Source organism: Miniopterus schreibersii (genome assembly GCF_964146895.1).
Source record: "Miniopterus schreibersii genome assembly, chromosome: 11".
Taxonomy (NCBI): domain Eukaryota; kingdom Metazoa; phylum Chordata; class Mammalia; order Chiroptera; family Miniopteridae; genus Miniopterus; species Miniopterus schreibersii.
In genome coordinates this window covers 28475033-28489174 of record NC_138111.1, presented here as the reverse complement: position 1 = coordinate 28489174, position 14142 = coordinate 28475033, and the positions used below count along the sequence as shown (strand labels likewise).

The following is a 14142-nucleotide window of genomic DNA, read 5'->3' as shown; positions in this document are numbered from 1 at the left end:
ACTTCAAATTCAACTCACAATCCTTGGTTTTCAATTATGGCCTTATGGACCAGATATTAGTCTCTTAATGTAGAGGATTGCTTCACTTTAATTCTGTTTTCAGGATATGCTAAGAGGCACCATGAGATACTGACAGAGTCTAATAAGGATTTTTTATTTCCTCTTATGACGAAGCTCTTAGGTGGGACTTAGAGCTGCTGTCTAAGCCACATTCATTTCTGCATCAGGTCTGATCACACTAATGAATAGTATTTTGTGTTTCCCTATAGATTATTTGGCATATTGTAAGAACCCATACAGGTTACTAATCTCTTGTTTTTGAAATTGTGTCCTAAAGTATGCTACTGTGGCAGTACCTCCCGAGATGTGTTATGTGGAACGGACATAGGAAAGTCTGATGGATTTGGGGATTTTGGCTGTTTAAAGATATGTGGCAAGTAAGGTTTTATGCTTTTTCTCAGTTAGAATAAAGCTGTATTTTTTTAATGTAACGATTGTATAACAGTGTTGTTGTTTTTAATAGGGACTTGAAATGTGGAAACCACATGTGTTCTCAAGTGTGCCACCCTCAGCCCTGCCAGCCATGCCCACGACTCCCCCATCTGGTGCGCTATTGCCCTTGTGGGCAAACTCCTCTCAGCCAATTGCTAGAACTTGGAAGTAGTGGTCGGAAAACGTGCATGGATCCTGTCCCTACATGTGGAAAAGTGTGCGGCAAGCCTCTGCCTTGTGGTTCCTTAGGTAACTAGTAGACATATGAATATAAATGTTTGGCATCTAATGACTACTTAAGCAAAATTGTTTTAAACTCTAGTTACAATATTATAGGCTTTTTTCTAAATATTAGGATCAAATTTGGATGGGCACATTTTCTTTCCTCCTCAAAATATAGTTATGAAAACTCACATTTACCCAAGTGATTTCTCTTTCTGATTTGGATCTTTTATTGCTAACTCAGGTCACTTGTGGTGAGATACTGTTCTATTCTGGGGCGGGGGAGGGTATCATTTCTCTTAGTAGTTTACACTAGTGTGAACTCCAGATATACTTTTACTAATCCAGGGTTTAATTAGTGTTTAAAAGCATTTTTATATAACAGGAACATCTTAACTAAAATTCTAAGTACACTAAAGCTTTAGCCATTTGGACCACTCAAGAAATGTCATTCTTTATAGCTAAGTTTCCCATCTAGCTGAGGATAATACCTCCTGAGCATAATTTTATTATTTATTTTTATTTATTTATTTATTTTTTAATATATCTTTATTGATTTCAGAGAGAGGAAAGGAGAGGGAGACAAACAGAAACGTCAATGATGAGAATCATTGATGACTGCAGCCCGCAACCTGGGCATGTGCCCTGACCGGGAATCGAACCCCAATCGCCTGGATCCTAGGTCGGCGCTCAACCGCTGAGCCACGCTTGGCCGGGCCTGAGCATAATTTTAGATAGACATTTTTCTAAAATTCTCTTCTTTAAACAGCAGTAATTGAGATAATTTATTTCCCATTGTTGACCTAGAGACATCATTTTTCTGAACCATCATTTTTCTGAATATAGCGATGTCCTCAGGGACTGCTGAGGTTTCTCAGGTGATTTCCCCATACCAATGTGCAGTTTGAATTGTTTCATCTATTTGTTAAAACTTTTTGTTGTTTTCCTTATCAATGCTTGTTCTACCTTTAGTGGCTCTCCTTTCTGACTTGTGGCTCCTGATTACTTGGATATAGAAACCAGAAAAGGCTTTTTGGAATTATCTATAAAGTAATAGTCTGATTTTCTAAATGTGACTTTCTAAGGGAGTCCTTGGGAAATATACATGTACAGTTTTGCAATGACCTGGCAACTTCTCTTCTAAGTGAGTGTTCTAAGGCTGTGTGCTTAGAAAAATGAAAGTGGGCAACGAAGTCTAAATCAAAGAGGTGTTCCTGTAACTAACTGTGATAAAGCTAAAATCTTTAGGTTGGATTTGCATTTTTATCAAAAAGAAAGAGTTCACACTTCTACCAGCAGGAACCAGTAGGAGCACCCTACTTCTGTTTTTCAATCTGACTTTAAAATTATATATAGAAGAAAAATGTTCTCTTCTCATTTTAATACATGTTCCAACTGCATTAGGAAAATCAATTGTCTATTGGTTCTCCTTGTCTACTGTGAAAGTGTATCTTCAGATAAACCCTGTGAGATGGAGATCAAATGACTTTTAAATCAAGAAGGATGGTAAAGATCTTCCTTTTCAGAAAGCACATGAGTCAGTTGTGTAAGAATTTCATATATAATCACCAGAAATCCTACCCTTAGGCTAAGATATCTTGTTGACAATGAGAAAAAGAAGAAATGTAAAATGGGTAATGCAAAAGGACTTGGGCAAGAGAAGGATAGTAACTATCAGTATGAACTTACCTGGGGGTGAGAGAAAACCAGGTCAAGGGATTCAAGGGTAACAACTGCAATCCTGGCAAACTTTTAAGGAACTAGGCTGAGTTGGATTGGGAAGCTCAAAAGCAAGCCCATGGCTAGTGGTAACAATGGCTCTCAAGTTTATTCAGATCTGGCATATCTGTAGAAAGCTTGTTTAGGTCTTCTAGTATCTCACCCAGCAAGAAATTTCCGTTCTAGACATTTAGCTTTAGTACAAGAGACTCTGGCGTTCTGCTTTCAGGATGGTAGCATTAGCAGCTACTTGGACCCATTCCCCAGCAAAACAAGCAGAGCTGCGAAAACTATTAAAAAAAACAACCATTTAAAGTCTCTGGAAATTGTCCTTCAGGAATACATCAATTAAGTATTTATTGAAGAAAATCTACTGAAAATAAGAACAGCAGGAATCGGCCCACTTCCTCCTTCCTTTCCCTCCAACCCCAGCTTTGTGCTTAACAAAAGCTTCATTCAGTATGAGTGTACCCAAGAAAACAGGGCTTCCCCTGCCCTCAGCTCCTAGTCAAGAGTTTTTCACTGGGTGGAGCAAACTACCAGCATTTCTCATCCCCTCTAACTCCAAGTTAAAGAGGCTAGATTTCAGGTAAGCACAGCTGAGAGGTTGGGGGCTTTCTTCCTTCATACAGCCCCACCCACGAGTTGGAGGCTCTAGCCCAGCCACAACAGGTCAGAATACTGGGCCCCCATTCACCCTCACCCTTACTCACTTGTAAGGCAGAGGTTTCACACAAGGAGAGTTAAGGTAAGAAAACCAAAGGCTAGTATCGCATCTAGCACCCAAAGTAGTGGCTGAGACTTCCCAGGGGAAGAGGCAGTCCATAAGAAGACAAGCTCCAAAGTATTCCCCAAAGGAACTGACTTTAATTTGAAACAGGGTGTAGGGGAAAGTTCAGGCCTAAAGCCCTTTAGAAAACAATAACTCCTCTTAATTAAGAGCGACAAGCTAAACTACAGGCCAGTTAGTTCACCAGAAAAAATAAAAAAACAGGGGAAGAGGTAGCTAAGAGGAGCCTTCCTGGGGTCAGAACAAACCTCATAGATTGGCCTCAAAGACTACCCCTGCCCAGATTTCCTTGGATCAGACTGCTGAGTGATTTATGCCTCAAGGCATTGTTGAAAATAGTAGAGCAACCAGTCAGCAATTAGTGGATCCTCAAGAGTGAGGGTAATACCAAATGAGGCAGACAGCTTAACGGATCAGGGAAAGAGAGCTCTGCTAAAACCATTGTCATCCCAGGGTGACTGCACACCCCAAGACTCTGCAATCCAAAGAATGACACCAAACACTTCACACCATAGGGACAATAGATTTCACTAAAGTAGCCTAAACAAGTCACAAAACAAATAAACAAGCAAACAACAAAAACAATGTGGAGAGAGAGAAAGCTGTATCCAGAGTTGCTACAAACAAATATATTACCCAAAATGTCTGGTTTCTAGCAAAAATTATGAACTATACAAAGAAATGGGGAAAAACACGGGCAACAAAAAGTTTCTATTTTCTGTGAAAGTGACCTGTGTCAGATTTAACAAAACCTTCAAGGTAGCATGTTGAAAGAACTAAAGGAAACCATACTTAAAGATGTAAAGGAAGATATAAAGACAGTGTCTCATCAAATAGAGAATATCAATAGAAATAGAAATAATAAAAAAGAACCAAATGGAAAATCTGGAGTTGAGAAGTTCAGTAATTAAGACAAAAAACTCATTAAAAGTGCTCAACAGTAGATTTGAGCTGGCAGACAAAAGGATGAAATGAATGTGAAGATACATTGATAGAGGTTATATAATCCAAAGAACAGAGACAATAAAATGAAGAAAAATGAACAGTGTATCTTTAAGCACACCACATATACAGTAGATGACAGTAATACCAGGAGGGGAGAAAAGAGCAGAAAAATATTCAAAGAAACTAGCTGAAAACTTTCAAAATTTATTTAAAAACATTTACATATCCAAGAAATCCAACAAACTAATAGGGTAAATTCAAAAAGCTCCACACAGAGACAAATAGTAAAAATACTGAAAGCTTAGGACAAGGAGAAAATCTTTTAAATAGCAAGAGAAAAATGACTCAAGGGAACCCCTATGGGATTAACAAAGACTTCTCATCAGAAACGATGGAGAACACTACATCACAACCAGAAAGCAGTGGGATGACCTATTCAAAGTGCTGAAAGAAAAAGACCTGCCAACCAAGAATCTTATATCCAGCAAGACTGTCTTTCAAATATGAAGATAAAAATGGAGAATTTGTTGCTACTTTATCATAATACTAAAGGAAGTTCTTTAGACTGAAAGCGAGTAAACCCAGATGTAAATTCAACTCCGTATGAGAAAAACAAAAAGTAAAGGTGTTACATAATTATAAAAGACAATATGAATGCATATTCTTTTCTCAACTTATTTAAAAAGCAATTATATAAAATAATGTGCACATAATTCAGTTGTTTGGCCTATAATGTGTAGAAATATATCTGATAAAAACAGCACAAAGGATGTAAGTGGGATCAATATTTTATTGGAGTAAGGAAATGATACCAGATAGTAACTCAGATTCACAGAAACAAATTAAGGAAACAAGAAATAAAACAAACTATAAATATATCCTGTTCTCTTTTCTCAGCTTCTTTAGTACACCATAACATTATAGAAAGTAATAATTACAGCAATATATTATTGGGTTTGTAACATATATATATAGATGTCATATGTATAGCAATAATACCACAAAAGAGAAGAGGGAATGCAGTTATATTGGAATAAGTCTTCTATATCTCACTGGAATTAGGTTAGTTAATTAAATCTGGAGCTAATTAAATTCTGATAAGGTACATATGGTAAGCCCTAGAGTAACCATTAAGAAAATAACAAAAATGTAGTGAAAAATACTATTAAAAGAAAAAACTGTTATAGGAGAAAATATTCACCTAATGCAAAAGAAAGCAGTAAAAGATGATTAGATTAACAATAAAGACTGTAAGTGAAATGGCAGGCGTAAATCCAGTTATCAGTAATAATGTGAATGGATTAAACAATTAAACCAAAAAAAATCATCAAACCAAATTTAGAAAATAAAAAGCAAGACCCAACTATATGCTACCTTCAAGAAATAGACATTAGAATAAAAGCTACAGTTAGGCTGAAGGTGTTCCCTGAGCGGTCCTTGATACAGGACTTGTCCTAAACCTCGTTTAGCAGAATAAATGTCAGGCCACCTATCACAAGATGTTCACAGAGCTCAAGTCAGTGAGATTATAGATCATAGCTTCTGATTTTTTTTTTAAATTGAGTTTTAGAGAGAGGAAGAGAGACAAATAGAAACACCATCGATTGGCTGCCTCCTGCACGCCCCCTACTGGCTGGCAACCCGGGCATGTGCCCTGACCCAGAATTGAACCTTTACCTCTTCATTCCTTGGTAGATGCTCAACCACTGAGCCACAACAGCTGGGCAGCTTCTGATTATTTTTGACCCCCAGATGATTTTTAGTCAAGAGCACTTCAGTAGAGTCACCCATGGCTACAATTTTAAGGAGATCCAAGTGTAACCTGGAGACTTGGGGCCTAAATAAGGAAAGAGACAGGTCTGTTCTTTTTTATTTTTTTTTAAATATTTTTGTTTGTTTTTGTTTTGTTTTTGAGAGAGAGAAGACGAGAAAGGGAGAGAGAGAAACAATGAGAGAAACATCGATGGGCTGCCTCCTGCGCGCCCCCTAGTGGGGATCAAACGCATAACCCGAGCATGTGCCCTGACTGAGAATTGAACTGGGGACCTCTCAGTGCATGAGACAGTGTTCAACCAAATGAGTCACGCTGGCCAGGGTGAGACAAATCTGTTCTCTCACTTCAGCAAAGCACCATGCAGCCCAAAGCATATTCCACTGACTAATGCTGGTCCCTGGCCTTGCTGGAAAAGGTCCAACCTGCTAGATGAAGGGAAGATAGGGGAAAAGGCATTAATGATATCCTCCTTCCCTCAACTCTGATTCTGGAGTTGCAGGGAACAGAGGTAGAAGACCTATGTGGCTAGTGAATTTGGGAGTCTGCAATGAGTAGTTGCAATTTTCATTTCTAGCTCTTTTCATTTTTATTAAAGATTTCATTCATACCTGTGAAAAGCTCTGCCATGAAGGAGACTGTGGACCATGTTCTCGCACATCAGTTATTGCCTGCAGATGCTCTTTCAGAACAAAGGTAAATCCTAAAAAATGCTAGTTATTGCCCCCAGTGCCTTTAAAATTGGTGATTATGGAAGGGGAGGAATCAAAATAATAATTTTATTCCTGTCATACTATCTATGATTCATTCAGTTCAGCCAATGTATACTGACACCTACTAGGCTAGGCATCTGGGGTGGAAAGGGGATCCAGCTGTAAAAGCTCAGAGGCCAGTCATGGGGATGAGACACGTATTCAGATAGTTTTAACGAATCAGGTGGGATAATGCTAGATGCCTGAAGAGAAGAACAATAGCACTGCTGCAAAGAGTTAACTAACTAAGAAGTTAGAGGGAACATAGTCCACAAGATTGCCCTCACTTCTGACACCCACTGCAAGAATTTAGACAGCTGCTGAATTAGATAGAACAGTCCATATGACCGCCTCAAGGTTTGATAATTTACTAGAAGGACTCACAGAATTCAGTGGAAGCTGTTCGAGTCATGATTACAGTATATTACAGGGAAAGGATACAGATTAAAATCAGCTGAAGGAAGAAGTATGTGGCAGAGTCCAAGAAAGTACCAAATGTGAAGCTTCCAGTTCTCTCCCCACGGCGTTGAAAAAGAGTTACTTTTTCAGTATCAGTATGTATAAATGGAGTATTGCCAACCTGAGAAGCTCACCCAGTTTTTATTGGGACTCCATTGTGTAGGCATGATTGACTGCCAGTATAGCTGATCTGTGTCCAGTCCTTCCAGAGGTCTGCTGATACTGTGTGACCCAAAGCTCCTACCCTAAATAACATCATTGGTCTTTCTAGTGTGGCCTGCCCCCACCCTAAGACTATCCAGTGTGGCCAGCTTGTACTGTGAATGATATTATTACACTGTATGACCCAAGTCACTTGTGACCCAAGGCCTCAGTCATACAGTGACACTCCTATCAGGCATGATATTCTAAGGGCTTCTATATTACCTCCCAAAAGCCAATGACAAAAGTCAGACCTCCTTTAGATAATGATTATCCACTATACAACTGTTTTATAAGTTGATAAATATAGTCAGTTTGTCTACATTCTGCACTGGGCAGTTTTAATTGGACTTTGTGTTATAAAAGGGGTTTCTTATCATTTTGAAATTAGGCCATAGTCCCCATTCCTATGTCTGTAACCAGAAGAGACAGGAAGCCTTCCTGCGGAAGTCTTTGGGTAATCAACTTGAAGAACAAACTGAATGTTGATGTATCCTGCTCTCTGACCTACTGCTAGTCACTTCAGTGCATATCGGCACCTGTCCCAGCAGAGCACAGGCCAGGGTGGAGACAGAATTCTGAGCAGTTCTGTTTCTTAAATGTAGCCCAATGTCTGGGTATCAGCTGACTTGCAAAGGTTTCTGAGAATATAAGTTGGGAGATACATTAATAGTTAAGCATCAGAATAAGAGAAATGTAAAAGCACAGTTTACATGCAAAAGTTAAGTGAGCATTATGGGGGTTTTTTTGTTTTTTTGTTTTTCTCCTTGTTTTAAAAAAAAACCATATCTTTATTGATTTCAGAGAGAGGAAAGGAGGGAGAGAGAGAGAGATAGAGACATCAATGATGAGAGAGGCATTGATCGGCTGCCTAGCCCGCAACCCGGGCATGTGCCCTGACTGGGAATCGAACCCTGATCTCCTGGATTCTAGGTCGATGCTCAACCGCTGAGCCATGCCCAGCTGGGCTTGTTTATTTTTTTCTGAAAGGAACCACAGAATACATGGCAGAAAGGTGTTTTGAATGTCAGGTACGGGGCCACTTTATGCTTTGTAAAATACAAGCTTGAAGACTGAGATGCTATGATTTAGTAATGGCAAGTTTAGTAATACCCAGAGGTGTTCTTTTTTTTTTTGAAGATATCTTTATTGATTTCAGAGAGGAAGGGAGAGGGAGAAAGAGAGTTGAAATATCAATGATGAGAGAGTCATTGATCGGCTGGCCCCTGCAAGCCCCCAACTGGGGATTGAGCCCGAAACCTGGGCATGTGCCCTGACCGGGAATCGAACTTTGATCTTTTGAATCCTGGGTCGGTGCTCAACCACTGAGCCACGCTTGGCCAGGCAGAGGTGTTCTTTGTGACGAAGAATCACAAGCAATGTTGGGACACATGAGCTTGAAATGGCTACTATCAATTTGCTTCTTTCTCCCTAGCAGTCCCTTCCTCGTTCAGCTTTTTTTTCTCATTCACTCTGTCCTCACTCCCTCTAATAGTGGGCCCCATGACAGTGAGTGTATTCTTAAAAAGCTATGTGTAAATTTTAATCACTTTGGTGGGAGCCTGAGAAATGTATGGTATATCTTACTACCTCTTTACAAAGAATACTGTACTTAAGTTCTTATTGGTAATTCGTGTTGTGGAGATTTATGAGAGCTCTCCTTTCCCTAAAGTTGTAAATACCACTCCAGTATGTCATTTCCTTTGTATAATCCAATGTTTGCATTAATTGGAAAATTCACTCAGACAATTTCCTGAGCCACTTTTGCTTTATATCTCTAGAGAGCATATGGGGAACTTTTTCATATCATCAAACCCAGCCAACTCATTAATTTATCTAAAACTTCTTCTAGCCAAAAAGATTCAGTTTTTTAGACCTCTTCACTTCTGTTATCAACTCGAGTAGCTGCTCTTTTTTTTTTTTTTTTTTAAATTTTATTGGTTTCAGAGAGAGAGGAACATCAGTGATGAGAGAGAGTCATTGATAAACTGCCTCCTGCATGCCCCCTGCAGGGGATCGAGCCCGAAACCCTGGCATGTGCCCTGACTGGGAATCGAACCTCAATCTCCTGGATTGTAGGTCAATGCTCAACCGCTGAGCCATGCCGGCTGGGCTAGTAGCTGCCCTTTTTTTTTCAGGGTCATGTTCGCTAAGAAGGAATGTTTTTATCATTGCTTATTTCTGAGTACAATGCAACCTGTAAATGGCATCAAAGCCAAATACAGATGTAGTTGCTGGACAGCCAGCCAGGCTCACTCTACCCCAAACGACTGACTTGCTCCCCACACACCAGCCTCACCACACATGTTGTTTAGAATCATGCCTCAGCAACACTACATGTGATAGACCTTTGGAGCCATTCACACAATGGAAACAACAGAAATAAAACTTTGAATGCCAAAGGTGTACTGTATTCCTACTTTGCTGCAGTCTATCTAGGTTGTCAGGGTTGCTTTTAAGTGTATAGAGTTGTTTGCCCCTGCATTAAATGGCACCAGATTATTACATATTTTCAATTCTTACATCTGTTCCTTTTTTACTTTTTCTGTTGTATCTACCCTTAATAGGCAGTTATTTCTCTTTTTTTTTTTTTTTAATATATCTTTATTGATTTCAGAGAGAGGAAAGAAGAGGGAGAGAGATAGAAACATCAATGATGAGAGAGTCATTGATTGAGCCCACAACCCGGGCATGTGCCCTGACCAGGAATCGAACCCGGTCGCCTGGATCCTGGGTCGACACTCAACCGCTGAGCCACGCCCACCCAGGCAGTTATTTCTCTTTGCTTTGCCTACCTTTAGCAGCCCTTGTTTCCATTCAAATTTTATAATACCTAATCTGCTGTGCATTTGGATGCCAGACCACAGAGATTGTTACAATTATATTTGCATGAAAAGTTAGTAAACCTGGGGCCCTATTGTGAGTCAAGTATATTAATATAGGGACTGGGCTAATCTTGCTCCAGGTAGGTGAAGTTGTTACATTTAGCATTATAATATAGTTATTTTGTTTCATTTATTCTTAAAGTAGTTACTGTTTCTTTTTCTTTTTCCATAGGAGCTTCCATGTACCAGTCTTAAAAGTGAAGGTATGAGTGGGAAGGAGCATGAGGGAGGGAACTTTCTGGGGGTAAAGGTAGTGTTCTGTAGGATTATGTACTTGTCAAAATTCAGCAAAGATACAATTAACATTTATTCATTTCATTGTATGTAACTTTTACCTCATAAGAAAAGGAAGAATCATAAATTGAATTCTAATTAGTGAAGTGCTGAAATTTTTAGGGGACACGTACTCATGTTTGCAGCCTACTTTGAAATGCATTAAAAAAAAAGTGAAATTGTTGGGTGGATAGAAAGTAGATATGTGGAAAAATAACTAATGATAGAGTCTAGGTAGTGGGCATATGAGTGTTTGCTGTAAAACACTCATCTTTTTTATATGTTTGAAAATTATTGTATTTTATTTTTTAAAAATATATCTTTATTGATTTCAGAGAAAGGAAAGGAGAGGGAGAGAGAGAGACAGAAACATCAATGATGAGAGAGTCATTGATCAAGCCCGCAACCGGGCATGTGCCCTGACCGGGAATCGAACCCAGATCGCCTGGATCCTAGGTCGATGCTCAACCACTGAGCCACGCCCGGCCGGGCTATATGTTTGAAAATTTTAATAATAAAATATTGGTCAGGAGAAGTGAAGGTAAATAATATCTAATAAACTTTTTTTTTTTTTTAAAGATTTTTTTATTGGTTTTTAGAGAGAGAGGAAGGGAGAGAGAGAGAGATACATCAATGTAAGAGTGAAACATCAATCAGCTGCCTCCTGCACACCCCCTACCAGGCTTGCAACCCAGACTTGTACCCTGACCTGGAATGGAACTGGCAACCTTTTGGTGCATGGAACAACACAGAACCAATTGAGCCACACCAGCCAGGGCTAATGAAGCAAAATTTTTACACAGACTCCGATGCTTGATCCCCTTAAAGTTTGATAGGATATTGGAAACCTGGAACAGGGACTAAGCCAGCAGCCTTCTTAACATTGAATATTGTTTCTTCCTTTGTCCTTGATCCTGATGTCCCATTATATTATGGTTCTGTTCCTGTTTTGCTAACCATCACAGTCTTTTGTTTAAGCCACCTTGAAACCTTTTTTGAAAAGTGATAGAAGACAAATGTGTACAAAATAAAAGCTCTTTCTCTGGTCAGGAAGAAAGCTAATTGGTTTGGATGCTTCTGACTGCAAACCCAAGGAGAAGTGACTTTAGCAATAAGTGAGCTTACTGTCTCACATAACAGAAAGCCTGGAGGCAGAACAAGTCCAAGGTTGTTTAATTCTAAGCTCAATGATTCCAAGATTCAGTTCAACTCCTTTATGATTTTCTTGGTTTTCCCCTCATTGGTATAAAGTTAGCTACGTCAATTCCACACATTGAGTTCTGATCCAACAACATATAAAGGAAAGAAAGGGAGATTCTTAAACTTCTCTTTCTTTTTAAGAGCAAGAAGAGTCCTAAAAGGCTCTCAAGCCCTGGCCAGGTGGCTTGGTTGGAGCGTCATCCCATGCACCAAAAAGATTGTGGATTCTATCCCCAGTTGAGGTGCATGCGGAAGGCAACCAAAGATGTTTCTCACGTCAGTGTTGCTCTGCATCCCCCTTCTCTCTCTCAAAATCAATGAACATATCCTTAGGTGAGGATTCAAAAAAAAAAAAAAAGGTTCTCAGTATACTTTATATCACATGCTTCTGCCTGAATCCTTCACTAACCAGGGGAATGGGATTATCATGACAGACTAGACTAGTCAACATACACCTCTGAAACCCAGGAGCCCATGGGCGCCCAATTTCCGAACAAAATTAAGGACCTGTTAACCTGAAGAAGGTGGAGAGTGGCTGTTCAGAAGCTAACCAGAAATATCTGCCTCAAAACCTCAGTCAAAATTTTGATTATTAAAAACATAATTTGAAAAACTTACATTAATGCACTTTGAAAGTGAAAATACACCCTCACCCCATTTTCCCCTGATGAAATCACTATCATTATTAGTTTGTTGAATATGGGTCCAGATATAGTTCTGTGTTCACACAGACATGTACACATGCTAGTATAGTTTTGGTTTCCCCTTTAAACTTATGTTCATACTAAAAATACTGTTTATAATTTGGGTATTTTTCTCCTTGATAATGTGTCAAAGACATTTTTCCATATCAGTGTGTATTGCTCTCTGTCTTACAGAGTATTCCCTATGTGGGTATACTATAGTATAGTTCACTATTTGCCCTTTTGGTGGCCATTTAGACTGTCTCCAATTTTTTTACATTACAAATAATGCAATAACCATTTTGTCCTACTTTTTAAAACTTTCACTTATCATGTTTTCAAGGTTCATCCATATTGTAGCACATTAGTACTTCATTTCTCTTTATGACTAAATAATTCCATTGTATAGATATACGTACACAATTTGTTTATCCAGTCATCTGTTGATGGACATTTGGGTTGTTTTCCTCTTTTGGCTGTTGTGAATAGCACTGCTATGAACTTTTTTGTACACAAGTCTTATTTATATACCTGTTTTAAATTCTTTTGGGTCTATACCTAGGTGTGGAATTGCTGGACCATATGGTAATTTTTAAGAACTGCCATACTGTTTTCCATAGTAGCTATACCATTTTACATTCTCACCAGCAGTGAGGGTTCCAATTTCTCTCTAACACTTGTTATTTCCTGTTTTTATTTTCATTATTATTATTATGATGTCTATCCTAAGTGGGTATGACGTGTTATATATTGTGGTTTTGATTTTCATTTCCCTAATGACTAATGATGTTGAGCTTTTTTCATGTACTTGGCCATTTGTATATCTTCTTTGGAAAAGAGTGCTCAAGTCCTTTACCCATTTTAAATTGTATTGTTATTGAGTTGTAAGAGTTCTTTATATATTTGGATCCTAGGACCTTAGGAGCCATGATTTGCAAATGCTTTCTCCCATTGTGTGTTGTCTTTTCACTTTTTTCCCTTCATTCATCTCGTATAGGAGGAGAACACAAGTAAATCCTCTCTTCAGGTCATGGCAGTTTTAATCGGTCTCATAAGCACAACCACTAACATCTGTTATTAGGAGAAAATGTGGGAGTCAAATGGGGAAATCTTGAAAGTGTCCCTTGATGCACAAAAGCTTTTAATTTTGATGAAGTCTAATTTTTGTTTGTTGTTGTTGTTGCTTGGGCTCTTAGTGTCCTGGCTTTTTCGAAAGTATATCTGTAGGAAGAATTCTTTAAAATGGAAATTACCATTTAAATTTTTAATAGATACATATGTACTCCAAAGGTTTATACTCTTATCCACTAAGTATGCATGCCTTTTCTCCACACCTTCACCCATACTATATATTAATTAGTCTTCCTGTTTTCTGTTTTTTGACAATCTGACAAGTAAAAAATGGTATCTTATTTTAATGTGCCTTTTCACTATAACATTTTTACCACTTATTTATATTATTACCTTTGTATTTCTTAAGCCTGTAGTCACATATTTTTTAATGAATGCTTATATCCTTTGTTTTTCTTTTTAATTGGCCACAGCAGATGCTACATTTATGTGTGACAAGCGGTGTAACAAGAAACGGTTGTGTGGACGGCATAAATGTAATGAGATATGCTGTGTGGTAAGTGGACCTATCATTAGACACAATCAGATTGCATTCATCTAGGGGCTGGGCTTCTGGAAGCCTCAGCCATCTGGAATGCAATGGAGATTTAGAAAACACTGGAAAGGGTCCCCTGAGCAG

The 14142-nt window shown here is 38.6% G+C and overlaps 1 protein-coding gene across 5 annotated transcripts in view; it reads left to right on the top strand.

Moving 5' to 3' along the window:
• NFX1 (nuclear transcription factor, X-box binding 1) overlaps positions 1 to 14142 on the top strand; it is a 69642-nt gene that overhangs the window by 24356 nt on the left and 31144 nt on the right. For 3 of the 5 annotated variants that reach the window (XM_081151054.1, XM_081151053.1, XM_081151052.1), the window contains exons 8-12: positions 338 to 437; positions 524 to 741; positions 6538 to 6635; positions 10409 to 10439; positions 13937 to 14019. In XM_081151054.1, the coding sequence (XP_081007180.1) occupies positions 338 to 437; positions 524 to 741; positions 6538 to 6635; positions 10409 to 10439; positions 13937 to 14019 (530 nt within the window). The remainder of the gene's footprint in view (positions 1 to 337; positions 438 to 523; positions 742 to 6537; positions 6636 to 10408; positions 10440 to 13936; positions 14020 to 14142) is intronic. The other 2 variants (XM_081151056.1, XM_081151055.1) reach the window with 1 other exon arrangement.